This window comes from Papilio polytes, unplaced genomic scaffold (genome assembly GCF_000836215.1).
Source record: "Papilio polytes unplaced genomic scaffold, Ppol_1.0 DF823923.1, whole genome shotgun sequence".
Taxonomy (NCBI): domain Eukaryota; kingdom Metazoa; phylum Arthropoda; class Insecta; order Lepidoptera; family Papilionidae; genus Papilio; species Papilio polytes.
In genome coordinates this window covers 1,530,642-1,557,230 of record NW_013525281.1, presented here as the reverse complement: position 1 = coordinate 1,557,230, position 26,589 = coordinate 1,530,642, and the positions used below count along the sequence as shown (strand labels likewise).

Below are 26,589 nucleotides of genomic sequence, written 5' to 3'. Positions count from 1 at the left end.
ACGAACACCTATCTCGTGGGCGTAAAAAGTCTGCTGACCTTGAACTTTACCGCGGCGTACAAAGTCTGCCCGTGCGAACGCACGCTTAGGTTATATATTTTCACGCTATTATATTTAGGGAATAAATGATTCGGAAAAACGTTCATGTGGGAAAGGGACCATAAACTACAAGCTGTCAACATTAAGAAAACAAGGTTATTATGGTAACGGTAATTTTGATACAATTCCTATTGACAAAGATAAATGGAAAGAAAACTACGATTTATAGTGCGAAATAATAACTGTTTCATTTGTTTTCTTATCTAATTATATGTAGGTTAAAAATTTGTGTTACGAAATATGCATTTTGTTCTGTATAGCTGTTTTCGTGCGCCTTCATCCGTATAAAATTATGAAAAGTCTGTTTTATTGTTTATATTTGTTAAATTCAATGCAAATATCCAAATTACCGTTATAGGCTCCTGCCTGTAATCGGTCCAAAGATCGTGTCAAGATATACCTGGACAAAGTTCCCAGAAAGATAGAAGACATTTATTACATTGATTGAATGGTAGAAACTTTTTAAACTAAAACTAAGCTATTAAATACATATTTCATGTACAAAATCTACGTTATTGCATCACAAGTGAACATTTATTATCAACTGTAAGAATTATGATATATTTTTAATGCAAAAACATGAAGTAATTACGCAAGAATTAAAATAAAATAATAATAGTGTGCTTTCTCTTTTTATATTATATTTTTCTTAAAACCTGTTGTAATTAACGACGTGTGTAAAAAAATTACACTTTAAATTCTGTTGAATAAACAAAGATTGTACTTAAAATATACAGTAAGAAAAGTGTAATGGATAGTTCCTCAAAACTATTGTCATCGATTTGCCCTTGTCGCTATAGAGGGTCGGCACAGTATATGCTCTTCCATACATCTCTACCGGGCGTCATATCTGAATCATCATTCACACAATCCATACATTTCTTCGGTCTTCCTCTACCTTTGTTATCTCATTACCTACTACTTCAAATCTACCGTATTTACTTTTAAACAATTAATATATTTGTAACACGCGATATTAATTGAACCATACTAAACTAGCGGTCCCGTCAGGAATGCGCGCGAATGATCATCCTTCTGATGACATTGACAGCTGTCAGCTAGGGACGTGACATTTATGCCGATAATCTAGTGTTGCGCCAATTCTACAGCACGGTACTAATTTTCTTCTTAACAATACTTAATCATGTATTTTGATTAGAATTCAGAGGTACTATCTTGGCTGTTCGTGACCTTCAAACGCCAATATTGAAATGTTTCTTAGATCAAATTACATACTCATTAGTCTATTATCTCCTATGTTCTTATAAAACCTCGAAAGAGGATTATGTTACGTGGTATTTAAAAGTATTGATCGACCACCCAGAATTCGCCACGGTCTTGTTATAATCCTACGTTGATTTATTAATATAATTTATAACTTGATGATACATTAAGAAATAATTACATATTATTAGCGAAACATAAAGCTTTTAAGCCGATTATATACGGAGATTGTAACGTAATTTAATTGTTTTCGGATAGATAATTTTACAATAATAAGGGCCTGTCCCACCGCTAGCTGATAGAGGTTCAGACAAATTATTTTACGGCTATTACTCATGTCTATTTTTCAGTGGTGACACCGATTAGTTTCGGACCCATCGGGGTCCATCTACAGGGCGAGTGTTACTCCGGTTTTTAATTTAAGAGGCTCAGATAGCTTGAAAATGACGTCACTGTCAGATAAGGTAACAAAATCTGATATTTCCAGCACATACTTTACACGTTTGATTGTTATCAGATAATTTACATTTTGGTGGGACAGGCCCTAAATGTTTATCAGTGTTGCAAGTCTAGTGCAATAAATATAATCTTTTAAATTAATTTCTTTTATAAAGTTATATGTACTAAAAAGAGCTTACTTTCGTGTATAACAAATGTAAATAATCCAAATATTATGAAATCGGCTATCGATTTAGAAAATTAATGACAAAGATGGCGCCAACGATGACCACAGACACTATAAAGTAAATTTAAGTAATTAAAAAAACAAAACCTTTTAACAATTATGAAACAATGTTCATTACGTAACATAAATTTACATGCACGTTAATTACACTATGTAATTAAGAAATTACCTAAAAATATCGAACACCTAAAATTAGTAATAATAATTAGCAAATTGGAAACCCCAATTACCGTGACATGTGAGACCAAAAATAGTTGATAGTGTTTTTATACAGATTAAGAAAATAATATTTAGTGAGAAGGTTAACAAGTCTTACTATATTTTTACTGCAACATACATTTTTACTTAATTGCAAAGCATTAAATTTTTTCGATTAAAATGGATGTTTTTCTTGTAACAAATTAAAAAACAAACTTTAATATATAATTAATTTTAGCAGATTAAAATTGATGTAGGTAAACTTACTTTTCGACAGATGGTGCCTCCAAAAATACTTCCTCACTAAACACACACATCACATTTGAATTCATAAACAAAACACTGAGTTCTACACATCTTTTATTTTATTAGAGTAACTATAAAAGTTATTTCAAATATTTTAGATAATTGTTTTTAAACGAAACGGCGGGTAAACCAATTGAGAATTTGTAAGTTTCCGATTTACGTATTTTATTTTCAATAAATAATTAAAATTACAGAAATATTAATTAAAAAACTTGTAAATATCAGGATTAAGAACAGTGTTAATTAAATTAAATGAATTTTAAAAAGTATGTCATTCGAATGCGGGTTGGCGCGCTGTCGACGGCGAGCTGTCAAACCGGGCGGCGGACGCGTGGGTTACGCAATTCGTGTACGCGGAGCAAGCAATCTGCAGAAACTGAAAGTGGTTCCCGGCGTCTCGTACCCCTCTCTGATGCTACCGGCGCTGGTTAGGTAATGTAATGGTAAATTATTACCATTAATCCCATTCTCCATCGCACATCCAGTTATTGTAGTATTTTTGTTCGCGTCTCGTCATCTCGAGTTCCGCGCGCAATTATCTTGGAAACAATTTTGTTCCGTTCACTATCGCACCGTGTTTTGTAAGTCGGATCAAATTGTACATGAGAAAAATTACTCATGAATAAGCATTAAGTAGTAATTTCTTAAACAAAATTAATATAAAAAATGGGGACGATTTTCAGATTTTGTTTATAAATTTTATGTGAGGTAAAGCATCGGTGGCTCATTGGTTGTAATCTAAAGTGTTGGGTTCCAATATCGCTATGTATTAACTGATTATCTGTATTTTAACTTCATGTATCATATTTTATCGATGTTTTTATGGGAAGGAAAACGTGACGCCTGCACATTGGTGAAGAAATTCAACGAGAAGTCAACCAACAAGCTACAACTGACATTCGGCAACTTTGCTTTGTTCATTAAAACATGCAGATGTTAATGATAATCAAAGTAAATGCACCAACACGATCTTATCTCATAACTTGAATCATAACTGGGAGGATTTCCGCTCAGTAATTACACTGTGTAATTGAAGTGATTAAATTTAGGTAAGAACACAGGATGTTTGCCAACGCGTGTACGTTTATTCTTTAGCCGTCGTACAATTACAAATGTCTAACAAATTAAGATTTCGAGTTTCGACTAAAAAAAGTATAGTCAAGGTTTTATATTTCCTACCCGGCAAGATAACATTTTAACGCAATACAATAATAGTCAAAGAATGATGTCGAGAAGGATGGAGGAGGAAGAATGGATCCTGGTGTGATGCGCTGTTCTGTTGGTACTAAAAAATGTCAAACCCGGGATATAGAAAATAACATAAAACTAGGGCGCTAGCGAGATATTATTTTAGTGCGCATCTGGTGCCAGTTAACATACGATACTCGATCTTAGTTGGGAAGAGAATTGAATTCTTTAATCGAAGTAACCAAGGACCCTCATCGGCCTATCAGCTGGATAATCAAAAAAGCTATTTGTTTTTTTTTTACTAGAAAAACACATTATTGTTTATTAGTTACGTTTATATCGCAATAAAAAAATTAACATGGTGACTCAGACCCCAGAGACTGTTTTAAATTGGTCCAATTACATGATCAAATTATAGTCTTACCATTCCACTTCTATCCTTACTCTATGATAGGTATTAAAAGAAACAACAAAAATTACAATATAACGCTTTATTTGTATTCGATTCGGACAAAAATAATGCTATATACTTAATCGCCACAGATAAATATCTTATTTACATCAATAGACCCGAACGGACTCGATCACAATTTCTACCTTTTTTGAGGTAACTTTTTTTTAAGTCTAGCAACATTTCCTTACACATAACGGTTACTATGGCAACCATAGTTACTTTGTAATTAAACATTTCTTTAACATACCTTAGTACATGATTAAAAACCCTTCACAGAACTGATTATTGTTGCCAAAATTCGTATCATTTTCTCTACAACTACACTAAAGCTATATTTATTTGTGTACAGTTAGAGAGAAAAGCGTTACAGATAAAATATTTAAGTAGGAAACAATATCAATTTATTTATTTTATTATTAAATATTATATTTTATATTTGAGCCGCTTTTATTTAATTTTAAATGTACTAATCATAATATTTTCAGTCAATTACTTTAGAGATATGTGAATTGAAATGTTAAATACATTAAGACTTCATTTATAAGAAAAATAAAAATTTAAACTAAGAAATGAACACAAAATTGCATTGCGCCTAAGACGAGAAGCTAGTTTTTTTATTCAAGTATTTTTTTATTTCTCTTAAAAGGCAAAAGTTAGTCATTTTGTTTGAATTTGAATGACGATAAAATGTTAATTTATAAAATTACATTTAACATGTGTTAATATCTGCGGTAATTAACCTCAAATTTTATTTAAATCAAAAACAGATTACGACAGACAAGTAACATCATCGCGGAAAATTATATTAAAAAAAACGACTTATGCACGTAAATGTACTTTTGTCATCTACAATTATTTAATTTAATTACAATTAAAAGCAAAAATTTTTTGTTTTTGTATTTTTTTATATAATATCAGGTGGCGGCCACCTGAATCCACCGAAATGGAAAGCAACCGCTGCCCATAAACAACCGCAATTGTAGACGCGTTGCCTACTCTTCATTGACGGAGGAGACGCACTTATTCCCTTCCTTTGCATCTCCTCCACTGCCAAATCCACTTTTCCTTGCCATCCCTTTCTTTTAAGAAAAGGGTATAAAGGAAAGGGACTAAAATAAGGCCTTCGGCACCACACTCATCAGACGAAACGTGGAATTGCTTCCACTTCACGCCTGTTTCTGTGTGGTCGTGATATTACACCGGGCGTGCCGGCCCTTCAGTGCGAAGATGTTAAAGCGGACTCTACCACTGTATGTATATGAATTCAAAAACTACTGGGTAGATTTTAAACTTTCACCATAAGAACGCTATATTTTCATTGAGTAATGTACCCTATATTTATAACATAGGCAATTTTTTAAGACAATTTTTTTTATTCCGCGATACCGTTAGGCAAAAACTACTATTTAATACATTGCTGATAATAAAATACCAGGCGTTTTATAGAAAGCTGTAATATTATTGTAAGTTTTGAAATAGAGATATTAAAAGCGACTTTATATAATGTTCTTCAATTAGTATAAGAAAATGCGTTAATCTTGTCTCACAACCTAATTTGAACTGTTATTTTCATAGAAATCCAACAAATATTTTTTTATCATAATCCGATAAAACTAAACTTTAGACGCAAATATCAGTAAAAAATTATACTTACACGAAATAAACAAAAAAAATAACTTGACATCAACATTTTAAACTTTTGACTAGATTTTAACACAACGTGTTAAACGTCGTTCTCTAATATATCCTAAAAACTTAAAACTATATTTAATGGCAACAATACATAACTTAAATATAGATAACTATGCTATTGCACATATGAAGGTTAAAAAATTACTTGAAATATGTCAGAGAATATATGCTTAAGTCAATATGATTTGTACAGTCGGGGAATTTTGCAGTGTTCCTATTAACTACAGTCATTTGCTTTTAAACATTTCCGTACGAAAAAAGCTCGCCTTATCCAAAAGTAACTGCTCTTTAGAATGATTCCCAACCGTCAACCCGCTCTGTCCCCACGTGAGAATAAAAAGTTTCATCCCTCCCACCTTTTAGTCCATCACCGATAAGGTGACAGATGGAACTGTTATGAAATAGAATAAGTTACAACCGTCTCCTCGTCACAAAAGGTGGGACAGATGAAGCTTTTTATTTTCATCTATCCGTAGTGAGGACAGAATGGAGGTACGGTTGGGATAATCAGCCTTTTATTATTATCTCGTTTACGTAACTAACTGTTGCCTAATTGGTTAATAAGACGTGGAGTTTGTCTCGTTGCAAGGAATAAAGCAATTTTTCAAAAAGTGAAACACCGCGGATTTCCGCGATTGTACATTTACAAGATGCTTTTATACATTTTAATATTTTTATAACAATGAATCTGAGATTTTTTTGTATAGTTGTGATAATTCAATTAATTTACTTATAGGTAAATCTACAATTTACTGAAAATATTTCTTCTATACTATTTCTACTAATTTTCTGGATTTTTTACCCTACAAACAGCTTTTTTTGTGCGTAAATTCAATTCTCATGGCATTTAATATTACTTCGTTGTTTTTGTAATAGGAAAAGATTTTTTTTTAATAAAAGAAAATCTACAAGCTAATTTCGTTGGACCCTATGTAAACTATCGTAAGTTACAATTGTGCGATTTACGTCTTATATTTTTAAATTAACTTTATAAATACTGAAATTCGATAATATCTTTAAAAAGTCAATTTTTGTTTAATTTCATATTTGTATCGTAATTAATATTAATGTTTAAATTCTTGTAAAATTTATATTTCAAACCTACTATAGTTTACATAGGAGTTTATTTTTACTTAAATTTATTTTGCATTTCTGCTATTTTCTACTCAAACTAATAATGCTTTATAAGTAACATTTATTGAAAAATGTACCTTAGAACCATAAGCATAACATTTTAATCATACATAATAGGAACCGTTCGTCAATCCCAAATGGCACAAACTATTTTGTACCAAAACACGACGCAATAAGGTACATTTTACATGCCGTTATATCTACATATCACATACAATTGCTGTGCACAGCTTTCGATCGTTTGAGCCATTTCCTTGTATAGTCCAACAAGGATATCAATCGGTGGATATTAATTGCTACTCAGTGATGACATAGCTTTTTAATGGTGCAAGAAAATTTTAAAGCAGTCCAGTAGTTTTCGAGTCATTTCAAATACAAAAATCGTAAAACACAAATTTTCCCACTTTATAATATTAGTAATATAGACGACAGCTAATGTTATGGACGTCGCCAGACTATTGTCAGGGGTTAGGCATATTTTTTTTCAAACATACTTTCATGAAAAACTGAAAAGTATCTAGAGATTGTAAGAAATTTACGGCTAAATACTGAAACGAAACTTACATACTTCACTTTGAAGTCTACAATCTGGTAGATGTTAAAATTTGTATGGAGTTTAGAGTTTAAATGTTGCCATTTAGGACGCTTACATATTTAAATTCAATATTCGAAAGTTATTTTGAATTATCTATACTGATATTATAAAAGGGAAAGATTTTTATCTTTGTATATATTGAAATAACTAAAAAACTACTAAAAGGTAAAATGTCTGTGAGTAACATGTTTTTTTTAAATTTTATGCAGGTTGCGAGCAAAAGCTAGTATATTATAATTTACGTAAATTCAATGTCAAAATTCAGATATCCTTGTTTGACTATCAAACTTGAACACATAACACCCTGTGTTCATACGCTTAGCAAACTTTACATATCGTAAATGCTTTATTAATTTCGAAAAAAAAATGTTTATACAACATAATATATAATATTGATAAGTCAAATAAAATCAAAATTTAATAAAAAAGACATCTTGTATACAAAAACCAATGTTTTTTAACCTATCGATTTTAAAATATTATATGATTATTTGTAGATTACTTTTAAAATAAAACATTTGCAGTAAATGTTAAGTCTCAATAATCGTATTATAATGAAAAAAATTCTAACGAACACAAAATGGACGCTACGTCAAAATGGCGGACATGTCCGTTGTATGGCGCGTTATCTCAATATAGAGCTTCAAACAGTCAATTTAAATTAAAAATAATACATACTTGTGTAAGAAATTTGTGCAAAAAATACATAAAAATGTAAATTAAAAAGTTTCACAATTGTCAACAAATATTTCGTCGTAATTATACTGGTTTGGAGGGGGAAAGGACGAGGGAGTGGGAAAGAGATAGATACGAGGGAGTATGGAAATTGGCTAAAGAAGTGTTCTTAAATCCATAATAAGTCTTTTACATGATATTCAACTTAGAATAATGAGGTTATATCGAATTTGCTACCAGCAAAAACGTAACCTTGACCCTTGGCGCTCCCAATATGAGGTCACCCCTCATGCGGTATTCATATGAGGTTTAAAACGTCTCACAGTCTTCTTGTGAGGTCGAAGACGCCTCACAGTCTTCATGTGAGGTCGGTAACGCCTCATATTTTTTCATATGAGGTCGCAAATGTCTCATAATTTTAGCATGAAGTGTAAACCTCAATATAAGCCGAGTGTGTGATGTGAGGTGTGAGGTGGCTACTTCATGGGCGTGACGCCGTGCATGGCGAGGAAGTCGTGCAGGTCGCGCGGCACCTGCGAGGGCCGGTACTGGCGGCGGTGCTGCGCCAGCGCGGCTGCAGCGAGGCACGACAGCCGCGGCCGCAGCGCTGCTCGCACCAGGCTCTCTGCAGGACCTAGAATAACGAAATTTGAATAACATATGTAGGTGCTAATTTAAAAAGTTAACATTAATTAAAATAAAAAAGTCATATTTAATAAATGTAGAAACAAAACAAGTTATGGCGAGTGATATTGATGTGGAATTTTTCACTATTTTTAGGATTTTATTTCTCACGTCCACTGTAGGTGTATTATTCCAATAAACATAACACTCTGTGGAATAAACAAATCGAATGATACCTCATTCTTTAAAATCGGTTCAGTCGTTTTTAAGCAGTGGGCCGTTGCAATGGAATTTACATAACAAACCCACATGCATAATATAGAACATACGCGTGAAAGGCATCATCCATTATGTAAATTTATAAAACCGTCGTAAGACCTGTCATGTTGTATGGATCTGAATGTTGGGCAGTAAAAGGGATCAAAGGAGAATACATGTGGCGGAAATGCGAATGTTAAGATGGATATGTGGTTACACGATTGGATAAGATACGAAATGAGTATATTAGAGGAAGTTTGAGAGGAGCCCCAGTGGTTGAGAAAATAAGGAGTAAAAGGTTAGAGTGGTATGTGCATGTTATGAGAAGGGATGAATCGCATGTAACAAGACGGACGTTAGTTATGAATGTGGAGGTACACCGGTAGAGGTAGACCTAGAAAAAGATGTATGGATTGCGTGAAATGTGACATGATCAAGAAGGGAGTGATGACTGAGATGACGGATGATAGAGTGCTTTGGAGGACGAAAACTCTGTGCGCCGACCCTACGGGAGTAGGATAAGGCAGGGGAGATGACGATGGGTAAAAAAAGAGAGTCGTATATAGTATTATAGCTACCTTCCATAGCGGCTCGTAGCGGCGTGAGGCCGTCCGCATCCACCGCGTCCGCGTGCGCGCCGCGCGACAGCAGCTCGGCCGCCACCGCGCACTGCGCCGCGCCCCACCGCGCCACCTCCTCCACTGCACACACTCTTACTGTACTCGTGTATCACCAGCTATACCTCCCCACAGGGCTCGGAACAAACCCTTTTTTTCCGCTGGTAAAATGCATTTACGCATCCCCCCCCCCAAAGTTATCAGGGGGGTATATGGCTCGGAACATATCCTAAAAGGTGACAGTCAACCACCATGCCCTACTACGGATAGGTTGAAATAGTTCAGTTAATAATTAATTAACTGTAGTCTACTGATTAGTTAGGCAACAGTAAAAATATTTTAGTGACTTGATATCCCCGCTAAGGGGCTTAAAGTCCACCCTAAGTTAGGACTTAGTGAACCATGCTGCACTGAAGGTTGACTTCACACATATCTTTGAATTTCTTCGCCGATATGTGCAGTCATCACGATGATTTGATGATGAAGAACGTAGGGTAAATTATGTACATATGAAAATCGAAAAATAGAATATCACAGGTACAGCGGGATTCGAACCCAGGACCTATTGATTACAATTTAAATGCTTAAACTCCTGAGCCACCGATTATACTTCATACTAATATTATAAATGCGAAAGTCTAAATGGATGGATGTTTACTCGCCAAAATTTTGCTGTTTGGCACAAACATACACATAGACTTTAACACCGAGACTGTTAAAGCTTTTGTTGAATTTGTGACGAAACGACGGACAGAAGCTGAGAATACAGTGAATGTGTGTGTATGTGAGGTTGTATGAGGTACCCGGCATGAGAGGCAGGGACAAGAGCGCGACATGCAGCGGCGTGCGGCGCGCCTCGTCCGCCGCGTCCACCGCCGCGCCGCACTCCAGCAGCAGCCGCGTCGTGCGCACGCACGGGAACCTGCCACGCACAACGTACACTCACTACAGTACACGGTGTCGCAGTTACACAAAGTTGCCCCTACATAAAGTACAGTTGAGGTACTACACGGTGTCACAGTTGCACAAAAATCTTTGATATCTTGTTTATACAAAAAAAAACACCTTTTTTTAGGAATAAATGGGTAAAAGTGAGTTACGCAAACAAAGCTTTGTCTAACTGACAATTTAAACATTATAAGTAATTTTTATATAACTTTTTTTTACAATTTAAATTGATAGATTTCAATTAACATACAAGAATACCTAAATATTAAGTTAATTGAAAATTTGTATTCATAAAGTGTACATAATCCATAAAATGCGTACAATTTTGTCCGCAGCCATAAAAAAAGTTACAAAAACTGTGGGCGAAGTGCGCTCTTTTCCTTTTACTTCCCCTCTTCTGGCGTCTGATCTATAAGCCTTGTTATTTATATTTAATAAACAATTTTTTAATCCCAGAAGACTTCCTTTTCGGTTAACCCCGATAATCTGACAAGATTGTTAACCATATACAGTTTGTTAGTCCTATCAGTTGGTGTTAAGGAAGTTTCGGGTTCTAGGACAGTAGAGTGATAGAACGGTGACTGACTGGCAGACGTCGCTGGTATGGAAGTCGTCGACTGGCGTGCGGCGGTCGGCGGCGAGGTGCAGCAGCGTCTGCCCCGCCTGCAGCCGCACCGCGCGCACGCTGAACACGGCGCGCCGCACCGCGCGCACGCTCTCCTGACATATATCCATTACAATAACAATTAGAACTTAAAACAATTCATTTTACTGTTTCTCGCTAAAAAATATAAGATGGCAAACGAACAAGCAGCCACCCGAATTCACCGAAATGGAAAGCGACCACTGCCCGTAAACATCCGCTATTGCAGATGCGCTGCCTACCCTTCATTGACGGAGGAGGAGACGCACATAAAGAGGACATTTCCCCTTCACATGCGTCTCGTGCACCATCAAATTCACTTTTCCTTTCCATCCTTTCCTCTTAAGTAAAGGGTGGAAAGGAAAAGGGACTATAATTAGGCCTCCGTCACCACACTCATCAGACGAAACGCGGAATTGCTTCCACTTCACGACTTTTTTCTGTGTGGTCATGGTATTACACCGGGCGAGCCAACCCATTCGTGCAAAGATGTTAAAGCGGGCTCTACCATTGTAAATTTGTAATGGAAGTTGGCTTCTTAAAAACAGGTATCCCAGTTAAGTCAAGGCAACACTGATTGATGTAATTATCCTTAGTGTGGAACAAAGACATTCTTATTTTCAATACCAAAGGGAGCTTATTCTATTTCGAAAGTTCTACATACTGAAAAACGTCTCGGTGCGTCAGACATTGAGATATATTTTTTTACATGATAAGGTAACAAGAGAGCAAGATGTCATCTAAATCCACCAAAATGGCGAAGCGATCGAATTTCTTAAACGCCTACTTAAAAACATTTAAAAAAAGTGAGATACTTTTGTATTTTTGGAATTCCAATTCTTACATGATGTAAACATTTAAATCAGGTTATATCAAAACTCTTTGTTGTTTTTTTTTTTTATAAAAGGGGTCAAACGTGCGGCGATAACACCGAGGTGGTCAACTACGCCTATGAACATGCAACGCCAGAGGAAATAGAGATGTGTTGCTGGCCTTTGAAGATAGGCTCGCTTCTTAAAGGACCCTAAGTCGTATTGGTTTGAAAATACCACCGATGACAGACCGTTCTACAACGCGGCTGTGCGGGGCAAAAAGTTCCGCGAAAACCGCACAATTTAATATAAAAAGAAATATTCCGGGTTATAGGTAACTGACCTCATCATTATCCGGGTCCTCCAGCAGGCGGGCCGCCACCGCCACCAGGTAGAGCGCCGTGCGCACGTTGCTCTCGTACTCCTCCTGCAGCGAGTACGCGAGAGCCAAGCTCTGACATTCAACACTAGCCGCGCTCTACCGCGTCTACACCGCACGGCCACTACACTGCGCAACACTGCACAACTGACTGCTACCGTCATCGTCACCATCATCATTCACATATATCTTTATTCCTTACTAACTTCCACCAGCGATTCCGACCGCGTGGAATTAAAAAGCAAAAGTGAGTAGCCTGTGTCCTTTCTGACTATCCTCGACGTCTATGCCAAATTTTATCGAGATCCGTTCAGCAGTTTACGCTGCAATCTCTAACAAACATCCATCCATCCATCTAAATTTTCCCATTTATAATATTAGTGAGATAGCAAGATTTTGTATATAACTGCTTTCGCCCGCGACTCCGTCCGCGTGGAATTAAAAAAGCAAAAGTGTTGTGTTCTTCCAGACTACCCTCTACATCTATGCCAAATTTCATTCGAGATCCGTTCAGCCGTTTACGCTGCAATCTCTAACAAGCATCCATCCATTTAAACTTTCAGATTTATAACATTAACTTAGATTTTACATGAGTCATCATTATTATCATTATCATCATTATTAGTACTATCATTATGATCATCACCATTATTGTCATAACTATCATCATCAGTTTGCAATAGCGGAAAATAGCCTACAGTCGTATTCTATGAGAAATATCACATACATATAATATATACTAATGTAATAAAGCGTAAACGCACACTACTTCGTGGCGAGGATATCAGCAATCACAGCATATTTTTGAATAATTTTTTCTTTAATCCCTACACTTACGTCATGCTTTAGGCTATATGTTTTCACTCTATTATACTTAGGGGGTCAATAAATTGAATAAAAGGAAAGGGATCATAAGCTACAAGCTGCCAACATCAAGGAAGTAAGATTGCAATGGTTTGTCATCAAGTCATTTCGACATTTGCAATTGAGAATTCGACAAACGTAAACAATAAAACAAAGTTTTTAATAATTTCACACTTCCAGTACACTCAACTGACGGTAAACTTTCATATGAACTCCGGCATACAATCTATGCCAGTCTACATCCACACACATAACTGTTACATTCTAACAGCCGAATACTGAAACTAAAACAAACACTATTTCGTAAACCACTTACAATCTGACAGTCGACGAAATAGACATATAAAACGTACATATATATAAAAACTAACTTTCGCCCGCGACTCCGTCCGCGTGGAATTAAAAAAAACAAAAGTGAGTAGCCTGTGTTCTTCCAGACTATCCTCTACATCCATACCAAATTTCATCGAAATCCATTCAATCGTTGGCTACAAACTCTAACAAACATCCATCCATCTAATCTTTCGCATTTATAATATTAGTTAGAAGTTAGATTAAAATGCCGTTTCTAAATTCAAATTTAATTAAAATTTAACGTCTGTCAGATTATAAGCGTCTTACCAAGTATTTTCAGTAATGGCCGTATTTTAACATATTAAAAACGATATCAGTCAGTTGTTAAATGTTTTCTACAGTAAGTTTGTTGTGCATATGTAAACGCGACACAAATACAGATGATTTGTTAGTATATGTACGCACTTTAGTGATGATAAGAACGCACATCTTACTAAACCATCGCACAACTGTTTAGTCCCTTGATCCCTATGAGCTTAGTGTGCACACTACTCGATTTTTAGTTGTGCAACTAAATAGTTGGATAGGCTACGAAACAATCGCACGACGGTTGTGCGACAGTTTAGTCATATGTGTACGTCCGCTCTAACTGTTGCTATAAAAACATATAAAAAAGTTGCTTTGATATTGGCTACATAAACATATAAAATTAACCGCTCAAATATAAACGGCATTAGTCAAAACAAAAAAAATCTTGAAAAACTACTCATTACAATTAAGAATATAGCAGAATAATAATATAGTAAATAACAATTTTACTATAATAAAATACAATAAAAATGTCCATAAAGACTATTGGCGTAAGACAACCTAAGTTAGGTCTAGGGGAACTCCCCCCTATTTCTGGCAACGTCCATACGATAAAAAAAATTAAAACCTTAACATGGTTTTATAAAAAAAAATTACGTTACATAAAAAATCACACATTTACAAAAATCTAAACTAAAACGTGTACTAAAACGCTTTAAAAATGTAAACTACAACTAGTGATGTGCTATCGAAATCATTTGTCGATAACACACCACTACTACTAAAAATGGGTAATGAGGAACAATATAAGATATAAGAATATCAACATACTATCAGGGCCTCAGGGTCGTAATTAATCTGTGGCTTTTTGATCCTCTGCTGACCTCGTTTTAGTTCCTCCGCACACGCTTCTAATACAAAACACACCTGAAAACACAAAAAATATCAAAACGGATCCACTAGCGACGGAGTTATACCGTAACAAACATAAAAGAAACATACAGATGAATTGAGTACGTCCTTCTTTTGGGAAGTCGGTCAAAGAGCAATTAATACAAAACAAGATGAACAAGTATAAATGAAAATTGTTAATTAAACGCTAGAAGTATCTTGGCGTAGTTTCTGATATTCAATCACCTTTTAACAAGTTAGTTACTTTAAATTTAATTAAATAATAATAAATTACCTGACTTAACGGCAGTTCAATGCCGATGTGTATCATTTGTGAGAAAACTTGCGCGAACCTCAACAGATCCTTCACTATTGATACCTATAAACAAAAATGGTTATTATAATTATTAACCGGTATCATTTAAGCAGTGCCATATACAATAAATAAATTTATATTTAAATGGGAGAATTTGAGTAAAAATAGTGCTATATTTTGATGCTGAAGTATGCTAGCTACGATTTTTTGTACCATCCTGGTTGTTTACGACCATTGTTCATCACTTATTCTATGACAGTCTGTAGTATTTTACTCTATGACTATATACTCTATGTTGGTGAGTTAATCTATGACATCACTCTGTAGTATTTTAATCTATGACTTTTTACTCTACGTTGGTTACTTAATCTACATTAATATTTAGTATTTTACTCTCTGACTATTTACTCTATGTTGGTGAGTTAATCTCTGACATGTTAGTTTACCTTGTTGTGATGTCGCAGCTGCAGTGCGTGCCGCCACAACGCCAAACAGCGGTCAAAGCGCGCCTCATCCGCGAATACTGCGCCGCGGAAGACGACCGGATGAGGAAGATCAGGGCAGCCGCGGCCCAGCACGCGCTCGCGCACAGCCAGACCTTCCATGTGTAACGCGTGCGCGTTACCGTGCAGACGTTCCACTTCCTAACATAATAAAGATTATAAATCAATACTATTATAAAAAAGCGTAAACACACACTTCTTTGTTGCCTAAGATGTCAGCAACTACAACACATTTTTAATAAAAAGCCCTACACTTACGTTACGCTATAGGCTATATATTTTCACGCCATTAAACTTAGGGGGTAATATTTTAGATAAAAACACTAATGTGGTAAAGCGACTATAAGTTTGCCAACATCAAGGAAATTAGATTTGCAAGGTTTGTCATGTCATGTCATTTTGACATTTGCTATTGATAATTTGACAAATGTAAACAATTAAATTTCATGCGGATGAAGCCGCACGGGAACAGCTAGTTTATTACACGGGGGGACCATATTCAAAGCGATTGTTACTTAGCTTCTAGAGTACGTAACGTCTCATGAAAGTTTAAACAAATTTAAAAACAAAACTTCCGTGGATTTTTAAATTGAATATGAACGCTTTTTTCCTGTTTAAAAGATTCTGACAATACATTAAAAATGTATCAATATTTTCTTAAAATTACTAGAACATACCTAATGGCGGACATTTAACGTTGAAAACATACAAAATTTTAATGGACCACTTTATTTGCAGATATAATAAACCCCAACCGAGGATCCTATGGACCTCTAGACCACTGATAGATACAGTTTTATCACCTTTTTTATTAAAAGGCTACAAAATTCCATTATACCTCTATAGTGGTGCTCTCCCTCCAGTTATCATAAGCTGGTATTGGGTCCGCGGGTTTCTTCAGCAGCTGTCCGTACCGAGTGTCGTACCGCATCGCCATCGCACGGTGCAGGTATTGGTACGCCATCTATATACCGAAAATCGTATTTAAATCTATTCTGTTGGTTCCAAAACATAAAATATAAATAGTTTTTCGTGATTCCGTCTGTGTGGAATCTATACTATTATAATAAAGCGTAAACACACACTTCTTTGTTGCCTAAGATGTCAGCAATTACATCATGTTTTTGAATAATATTTTTTTTTTTAACGCTTTAGGCTTTATATTTTCACGCCATTAAACTTAGGGGGTAAATATTTTGGCTAAAAACCCTAATGTGGGACAGAGACCATAAGTTGTTGCCAACATCAAGGAAGCAAGATTGCCATGGTTTATGTCATGTCATTTTGACATTTGCTATTGGTAATTTGAAAAATGTAAATAATATTTATTTTTTATAATTTCATGCGGATGAAGCCGCACGGGAACAGCTAGTTAAAAATAAAACTAAAGCGTTTTTCCAGACAATCCTACTTATGTCAAATTTATTGAGGTTCATTCAGCAGTTTAGGCCACATCTAACAATCCATCCATCCATCGCGTTTTTACTAATATTTTAGTAAGATTAAATTCTTTACAAATTCATATTAATATTATAACCGCTAAAGTATAAATGGATAAATATTTATTACTACGCATCTCTACAACGACTTAACGGAATTCTATCAAATTTGCCATAGATTTAGATGATAGGAAGAACACATAGATTGTTTTTTAACCGCAAACGGACTCATAGACAATTTTTTTACAATCTTACTAATATTATAAATGCGAAAGTTTAGATGGATGGATGTTTGTTACTTTCTAGCCTAAACAGTTAAACATACCTGAATGAAATTTGTCACAAATATAGAATAGTTTGGAAGAAAACATAGGCTACTCAATTTATTTATTTTTTGATTCCACGCGGACAGAGTCGCGGGCGAGAGCTAGTAAATAATAATTGCTCACCCTCAAACAGTAATACTCCTTATCGTTAGCGAAAGACGCTCCCAATAGTTCGTAGGCCTCTATAGCCTGCGCTCGCGTCACCTCGGGCCGCGTCGCCAGCAGCTCCACCACCGACGCACGCGCTCGCTCCGCCGCGCACTGCAGCGGCGTCATACCTGCCACACATATATCTATACCATTATAATAAAGCGTAAACACACACTTCTTTGTTGCCTAAGATGTCAGCAATTACAGCAAATTTTTGAATTTTTTTTTTAATAAACAGCCCTACACTTACGTCACGCTTTAGGCTATATATTTTCACGCCATTAAAGGGGGTAAATATTTTGGATAAAAACCCTAATGTGGGAAAGAGACTATAAGTTGCTGCCAACATCAAGGAAGCAACGTTGTCGTGGTTTGTCATCATGTCGTGTCATTTTAACATTTGCAATTGATAATTTAACACATGTACACAATAAAATTTTCATAATTTAATGCGGATGAAGTCACACGGGAATAGCTAGTATATATATAAAAAACATACAGACGAATTGAGTACCTCCTTCTTTTGGGAAGTCGCTCAAAAATAAAGTTAAAATAAACAACACTATATTATAGTGTTGTTTATTTAAACCCTAACACGAATGCAAAATCAATTGTCGCAATCAAAATAAAGGGCCTGACCCACCACTGACTGATAGAGACTCAAATAGCTTAAATATGTCGCTGTCAGGAGTAGTCCATAGAAAAGGGAAATATCCTCTTTATGTCTCTTTCGTTAAAAAGGGAAATAGATCTGGGGTCTTATTATTATTATCTGCAATCGCTGATGTCTGAATAACAGTCGGTTCGCCTTTTCAGCGAATATAGCGAAAAAACACTTCAATTTAGAATAACCAAATGTCAATCTTATGATCGAATACTAAAATTAATTTTAAATTCTTCAATATTTTAATCCAAGTTTAAATGACACTAAAAACCAAACGTCACTTCGAAAGTTAGCACTCGCCCAGGGCTTACTTTAGCATTACCAGCCCTGGGCTAGAACACTCCTACACACATACGAAAAAAGGATATGACGCCTATTTATGCCGCCCTGGGCGGTTAATACACGACAAAAGAGCTAAAATAACGCCCTTTAGCCGCCCTGGGCGTCACGCCCTAACACCGGTATTACTTACCATTCTCATTAGTGAGTATTTTAGCATTATGATCTATTAGTGCGCAGACGACAGCCGCGTGTCCGCACTCCGCAGCGAAGTGCAGCGCCGTCGCCCCGCACAGCGCGCGCTCGTCCACCTTCGCACCGGAGTCCAACAGAAACTGAACCTAACAAACAACACTAATAAAGAAAACAAATTCAAATGTTTTTTTTACGGGGCAGCAAGAGGATTGAATGTGGATGGCTACAAAGGTAGAGTAAGGCGGAAAGTATGGATGGATTGTATGAAAAAGGATATGCTTAAGAAGGAAGTAGATTGAGATATGGCAGATAGAAATGTATAGAAGAGCAACACATACTGTGCAGAACCTACATAGGGAAAAGGGCAATATAATTGTTACAACGTTAATCGACTTTGATACTTAGTCTATGGATTCCCGCCAGAATTGGCGCGCTTATCCTTCATACTTCTGAATGACATTGACAGCTGTCATAGTGACGGGACGTGTATGACAATGATATAGTGCTACACCGGCACGGTACCGATTTTTTTATTATGACTCATATAAATACGAAAATTTAAATGCATGTTAGTTTGTGACCTAAACGCCTGAACATATCTCATGTAATTTAGCATCGATGTAAAATATGGAAAAACTCAGGCTAGTTATTAATGAGTTTATATGATGCTTAAGATTTCTCTTGTGCGGACGAAGTCGCATGACAAAGCTAATATAGTGTGGAATTATTCGTCAAATTAACACATAAGCCGTTGTCTATACTATTATAATAAAGCGTAAACACACACTTCTTTGTTGCCTAAGATGTCAGCAATTACAGCATATTTTTGAATAATTCTTTTATTAATAAAAAGCCCTACACTTACGTCACGCTTTAGGCTATATATTTTCACACTGTTAAACTTAGGGGGTAAACATTTTGGATAAAAACTCAAATGTGGGAAAGAGACCAGGTTGCCATGCTTTGTCGTCGTGTCATGTCATTTTGACATTTGCAATTGATTATTTGACACATGTAAGCAATAAAATAAAATTTTCATAACTTTATGCGGATGAAGTCGCATGGGAACAGCTAGTCAGTTATAAAAAATACAGAACAAGATTCTTAGACTATAGCATGTTCTACATCTTTAGCATTTTTCTCATATTTTCTAACATATATAAATTAAATAACATATCTATTCTTATAAGACATTTATGTGACTTCTTGTTATTATTTTAACAACATATTATATAAATTTATGTGCAAATGTTTATAAACCAAACGCTACATAGATATAAATCTTGGAATATTCACACGATACGTGCAAGATAAATCCACGCCTCTGATAACTATGTACTACACTAGCTGTTGCTTGCGACTTCGCCCGCGTGAAATTAAAAAATATAGCCTATGTTACTAACAGATAAATTACCTTTCTAACGGTATAAGAATTTTTAAAATCGGCCTAGTAGTTTTTGAGTTATTTCAATACATACAAAAATACAAATCTTTCCTCTTTATATTTGTATAGATTAGATAATACATGCTATTGAACTCTATGTATAACCTTAAACGATAAGAAATACGATGTCACGTCTAGTTATAAAACGTAAATTCATTGACAATAGAACAGAATTCCTATAAAAACGAAAACAACATCGATTATAAGCGTACAAATAATATACAAATTCTTTAACAACAATCTTTAGCATATCCATGGATCTTAGGTAAACTAACGTAAGTTTGAAAAGCGATTTTTTAAACAATACTATTTACAATGCAAATTCGAACATACGATAGACAACTAAAATATACCGTTCTTTCCAACTAGAATTCAAATATACACAGATTTTAGTATTTGTCACTTCAGAACGGGCGCAGACCTTTGACTAAACTATCGTACGATTGTCGATTGTTTCGCAGCCTTCAACTGTTTAGTTGCGCAACTAAAAATCGAGTAGTATGCACCTCCATACAAGCTCATAGAAATCAAAGCTAGACTAAACAGTTGTGCGATAGTTGTAGTAAAAAAACATAAAACAAGTTGTAAATTTTAGAATTACGTCTTATAATAGTTTACATAGGAGCTATCAGTCTATATGTTAATGTTGCATTTAACTTCTCTTATTACTTGAGATATATTATGTAACTTACCACATCTAAATGTCCTTTATATGCTGCTATCATAAGGCAAGTATTATTATATTTATTGGCCTTATGTATATCAGCACCGTGTCGAACTAAGTACTTGACTATATCCAATCTGCCGTCGAAGCAGGCCGCCCTCAGTGGCGTACTTAACGTCTTTGTGGCATGGTTAACATTAGCACCAGCGCGGACAAGTCGCTTAACAATGCCTAAGTGACCAGCACCGGCCGCACACCATAGAGCTGTTGCACCTGAAAATTGAGAAATAATAATACTAGAATAGTATACTAAATATACTTTTAAACGAGCGCGCTGTTATCTCGGTTTGGGCTACGAACTGTCGTGAACTCCGACCACAGAGGTGGCAAATATTTACACATCTAAGTGCTATGGTTTTAAAGGACTTTTCAATGCAGTCTTAGACGTGCCATCGGATAATTTAAAGAGCTAGACCTAGAGCTTAGTTGGAGTTAAAGGAAGGTTGGGGTTTAGACAGTGGGGCGTCGCGGTGGCAAGCGCAAGCGATCCCGTGGCGTCCCACACAATGGCCAGGAGGGAACGAAGGGGTTTGGTGAGGTATGCCCCTGACTATGGGGGAAGAGTCCCACATAACTCACGTGTCTGCCCCGAGGCATATATTTTACTAATAAAGGAAAGAAAAGAAAAAGGAACATCGCTTGTATAAATTTATCTTCATTTAAGCAGAAACAGTACTCTTTGAAAACTGTGATATAAAAGTTTATTTGGACGTGAGACACTCTCTTATTCACGTTTATTTTACGTATTTCAAATTCTCTATTTATTTGTCATCCCTTGTTTTAAAAGAATCAATGTTTTTACTTTTACGAATCTAAATGAGTAAGCCTTTAGTCGTACTAGCGATTTATTGCAGAGGCACGATTTAAAAACACTCTTATTCTGTTCTCACAATGCTTAAAATGCAACACTGCGTGATAAAAATCATCGCGTAAAGCGCTGCAGTTTTTAAATACTTGGAAATGCATGTATTTTCAATACTTTCTTAATGAATACTAACAGTGGTCTTTTTAAATCTTATACTAAGAACCGTACACGTGAATCAAAGTAATAATAGACTGTTACAATCTTTGTTTTTAAATCGTAACAAAGAAAACATGAACTCAACATAGTCTATATTAAAATGCCCACGTTTCGTCGAACATTAGTAGAACTTTCCATTTCAAAGGAACACGATTATAACGATCTCAACTTGTGTACATCGTACGGCAATGCCAAAGTAATTTATAACACTTTACGCCGAATTAATTGCTATAAGTCATACAGAGGAAACAAAGACGGTTGGATTGATGCCAGGTACAAAAAGTCCATGATAGGGTGACAGGCCTTTTGCAAAAGTTAGGACAATCGTTATTTTACAAAATAAATGCCATACTCAGTTATTAAGCCACACTAACTAGATTTAACGAGCTGTCGCCAAACTTTATCAGCGAGTAATATCAGGAAATAAATTCGCGAGATTTTTTTTGTGTATTACATACAGACACTTCAATTTTATTAATTATATAGATAATGGATTTTAAGATGTAAAAAAACGATCTTGAAAATTCTTAGTTTCCATTTAAAGACTATTTGTAGTGTTTACTGAAAAACGTTTGATAAAACTACTGTTTAACTACTATTTAAAAATGTCCCATATTTAACCAACGCATTGTCACTTTATCGTGAGTGTGCAGTCAAATCCCAACTCCTTTGTACATGAAAGGCGTCACTAAATATATCACAATACGAAAACAAGGATAAAAGTCAACGTTCTTGCCATTAGGAACAATTAATTTCATCACCTTTGTTCTACAACAAAAATCGCAAACTTGCGTAATTCTCACACAAGGCTGCACTTTCCGAGTTAACCATGTTACGAAATCTGCAAATATGTTCAACGAACAAAGACGTTCCGTCTTATAATTTTAATTAAATTAAAACCAAATATTTACTTGCAAGTGTGATGTATACCGGAAACATAAAACCACAATAAAATTTTAATGGTAAACCATTAACAAATAATGTGCAGTTTTTATTTTATTCAATGATAATTAAATTGGATGACTACAAGTCTATGAAGACCAGAAAATGTGTCAAACATACATATGTATGAATTACACCCAGTCTTTAATAAGGACAATGTATTATTGTGTATATTTCAGTCAGTAATATCACCAAATGTAAAATTTGAATGAACTAAAACCTATTTTTTTCAAGTAACCTATCCATTTATATAGATCAGTGAATCAGTTATAGCAGCTGACAGATGTTAAAAAACAGCATAAAATGTACCAAATCCTTTCACAATATCTTACTAATCATAGTAATGTTATAAATGCGACAGTTTAGATAGATGGATGTTTGTTACAGTTAAATGGCTGAAGGGCTAAACGGCTGAACAGATCTTGATGAAATTTGGCATAGATATAGATATAGAGTATAGTCTGGAGGAACACATAGGTTATTCACTTTTGTTGCTTCAGGTTCCATGCGGACGGAATCGCGGGCGAAAGCTAGTTGTAAATAAAATATTACAAACCTTCAATAACATATTCATCAAACTTGACTGTGCCTTCCGTCTCCAATCTGACAGGAGGTCTGAACTTCTCCAGTAGCATTCTGACAGCGGCCTCACGGCCATGGCGCGAGGCGGCTATTAGCGGTGTGCACTTTATGCCCTCCCAACATATATCCTGAAATTTTACATTATTTGGTTAGCTGAGGTATATTTGAACTAAGGGTGGTGGTGTACACATTGTCAGCTGAAGGCTAGGCGGCATCTACCATAAAAATAGTCAAATTCAGAGCATTTTTCATATCTATTTTATATTTATGGAGTCTGTATTGAGGCAGCTGACCTCTGGCAACATCCTTGGGTGTAAGAAAGCATACTCAAAGTGTGAGTTTGAAAACACTAAGCTGGGTTATTTCAGCCCTTCAAATCTCTCAAAGAAATTTATTACACCTAGTTTAATAACGTAAAAAGTAATTGACTCTTCAATAATTTGCATACAATGAGATTATTTACATTTTTGTTCATTGTTTAGACTAGAGAAGTCAGATTGAAATCGTATTTGATCAATACCACAATGGATTAAATATTTTGTCTAAATCAATAGATATATAAAAACTATGTGTAAAATGTAACAATAATGTAACATATTTTTCTTTTTACATAATTTGAACTACTATTTGATAGTGAATTAATTAATTATTAAGCACTATATTATAAACTAGGAATCACTTAGAACTTAATTTGTGGGGAATTTATAACTTGTGCCCTACAGGTCTTGAGTTCAAATCATGTACCAATGTGCTTTTCAAATTTTATAAGTAAATAATTCATCCAACACCCATATAGATAAGGAAATTGTTTTGCAACCTGCACATAATGACAGGGAAATTCAAAGACATGTATCAACCCTCACTGAGCCAGCATGCTTGTCTGTGGCCTAGGTACCCTAACTTTGCAAAGGCTCTTTCTCAGTGGGGATGTATTAGCTGATAATGACTATCTTGGATGGAAATTACAACAAAATAGTAATGTGGAATATCTTTAAACACTATTTCCCTTACAAATAAACACAGTACAAAACTTAGGAATAAACTGAGTGTAAGTAATATAAGTACAAATTGTACTTATACTCAGTTAATTCCTAAGTTCAAGTTTATACCGAGTTTATTTGTAAGGCTGTATGTTACTACCATCATTATCTATAAGTAAGTATTAGATATTCCATATTACAATATCTTAGATCTTGGAATCTACTAGATATCAGAGTATCATAATACCAAGATACTGGATGTAAACCCTTTACAATCATACTAATATTATAAATGCGAAAGTTTGAATGGATGGATGGATGTTTGTTAGAGTTTGTAGCCTAAATGACTGAATGGATTTTGATGGAATTTGGTATAGATGTGGAAGAACACAAAGGCTATTTGCTTTTTTTTTTATTCCACACGGACAGAGTCACGGGCGAAAGCTGATACTGATTACTTAAATATACACTTACAAAACATGCACACTTACAGAGATAAAATAAGCATATGTTTACAATTTCCAATGGCAAAGGGAAGAGCAAAGGGTGCATGTTTCAAGTCGGTCAGGAGTCTAAATATAAATCAATGTCAATGACATGAACAACACATGTGATGCGGATAAAGGAAGGCCGCTATAAATAGAATATGAGTACCAAGTTTGTTGACATTATTAAAGACTGAAATGACAGACAATAGGTTTTGAGAGACAAGAAGCCCTTCTGGTGACCACTCGATCAGACTAGGAACATGAAAGATGTTGATGTATATCTCAAAAAAATGTTTCAAAACTATTTTATGGTACAAAGTTAGGTACAAAGGTTAAAGTCAAATAAAACTATAAAAGTGGTAATTAATTAGCTTATTGTACAAAATCTATTCAATTTTTGTTAAACTTTACTATACTCATAAAAATTATAATCAACTTATAAAACTTTTACAAGAAAAATAATCAATATCTTTGAAACAACTTATTAACAATCTGTTTCTTATTAAAACACTATAACCGTGACCTCAATGTATTTACAATAGTATGACCTAACCAAACATTGATGAATTGCATTCTTTAAATATTAAAAGAAATTTCACATTTAACTAAAACAATAACAAACTGTATTTTAATCATGTTACACAAGTTGATTTCATCATATATTTAAGAATTTGTAGTATCTGTAATACAAAGCAATTTGGTTCGTCACTGCTTTTTAGATGACCAAGGACGTAAAGATAGGAATGAGGTAAATTAACCTCGAGAATATCTTGCAAACGACGCAAAATTAAATAACGCAAACATTGCATGACACGCAAAAGGTAACGTACGAATTATGTCGATATAAATAGAAAATTAAATGACAGGAATCTGCGTCAAAAAATTACTGCGGCTGTTATGATTATGCCATCGAAATATTAAATTTATTAAAACTTACTTACCCTATTTAGCAAATCGTCAATTTCGTCAGTATTTTTTTCATATAACAAAGCATATAATGTTAAAGACAAGCCATCTCTCGCTGCGAAAAACACTCTTTCTCGTAAAGTGAGAATACACACTTCCTCTACCAATACTTTGTCCTCCATTTTTTTCTAACGTATTTTAAACAGTAAAGCGACCATGGAACAACTAATTGCAACCAACACTTGTTATTTTGAAAACATATGAACGTAAATTTCATTAAATTCGAGTCAATATCTGGTCGTAACCATAAACAGAGACGACGAAAATCAAACTGATTGACGCAAGACGTACTGCAAAGAGATGATCATGCAAAGAGTATAAAACGTGACGTTAGAAGTTAGAGCTGTCAGCTGATTCACTCGAACGAACATGAAACCGAAATCTTATTGAAATATTGTTGGTTTATCTTATTGGAATATAAGTATAAAAATACAAAAATCGTGTTGTTTGAGTATTGTATTCTAAAAGTTGTTTAGAACTTCAGGAACATTTTTATTAAAATGGACATATACTGAAAAAGATAGCTAATTAAAACAATTGTTATCAGTCGAACCTACGGAGAATATCATTATTGAACTGTGATATACGAAACATTCCAAAAATATCATGAAATGGAGTACAATTTTGAATTACAATGCCACGTTTTGTCCAAGTGGAATTTTCTGACCAATGAACAAACAG

General features: G+C 34.9%; 1 protein-coding gene across 2 annotated transcripts; it reads right to left on the bottom strand.

The window, feature by feature from the left end:
- Positions 1–7,777: 7,777 nt before the first annotated feature.
- On the bottom strand, positions 7,778–26,203 carry LOC106102382 (protein fem-1 homolog B). Of its 2 annotated transcripts, none has more exons than XM_013281838.1 (14): positions 25,884–26,203; positions 23,449–23,602; positions 20,898–21,142; positions 18,760–18,907; positions 17,597–17,751; positions 16,547–16,672; positions 15,652–15,849; positions 15,185–15,268; positions 14,830–14,925; positions 12,496–12,606; positions 11,284–11,417; positions 10,553–10,671; positions 9,711–9,833; positions 7,778–8,884 (listed from the first exon to the last, which is right to left on the bottom strand). In XM_013281838.1, the coding sequence occupies exons 1-14, from the start codon at positions 26,028–26,030 to the stop codon at positions 8,727–8,729; spliced, it is 1,998 nt and encodes a 665-aa protein (XP_013137292.1). In that variant the 5' UTR covers positions 26,031–26,203; the 3' UTR covers positions 7,778–8,726. The 2 variants fall into 2 exon arrangements, with proteins under 2 accessions (XP_013137292.1, XP_013137293.1); XM_013281839.1 differs by having other exon boundaries at positions 12,496–12,579.
- Positions 26,204–26,589: the final 386 nt, after the last annotated feature.

What these genes read in the sequence shown, in the direction of transcription:
- LOC106102382 (XM_013281838.1), bottom strand. Translation starts at nt 26,030, where the DNA reads ATGGAGGACAAAGTATTGGTAGAGGAAGTGTGTATTCTCACTTTACGA. An exon ending in TTGACGATTTGCTAAATAGG is followed by an intron (nt 23,603 to 25,883) that starts GTAAGTAAGTTT and finishes GTAAAATTTCAG; the next exon opens with GATATATGTTGGGAGGGCAT. An exon ending in ATAAAGGACATTTAGATGTG is followed by an intron (nt 18,908 to 20,897) that starts GTAAGTTACATA and finishes GTTGTTTGTTAG; the next exon opens with GTTCAGTTTCTGTTGGACTC.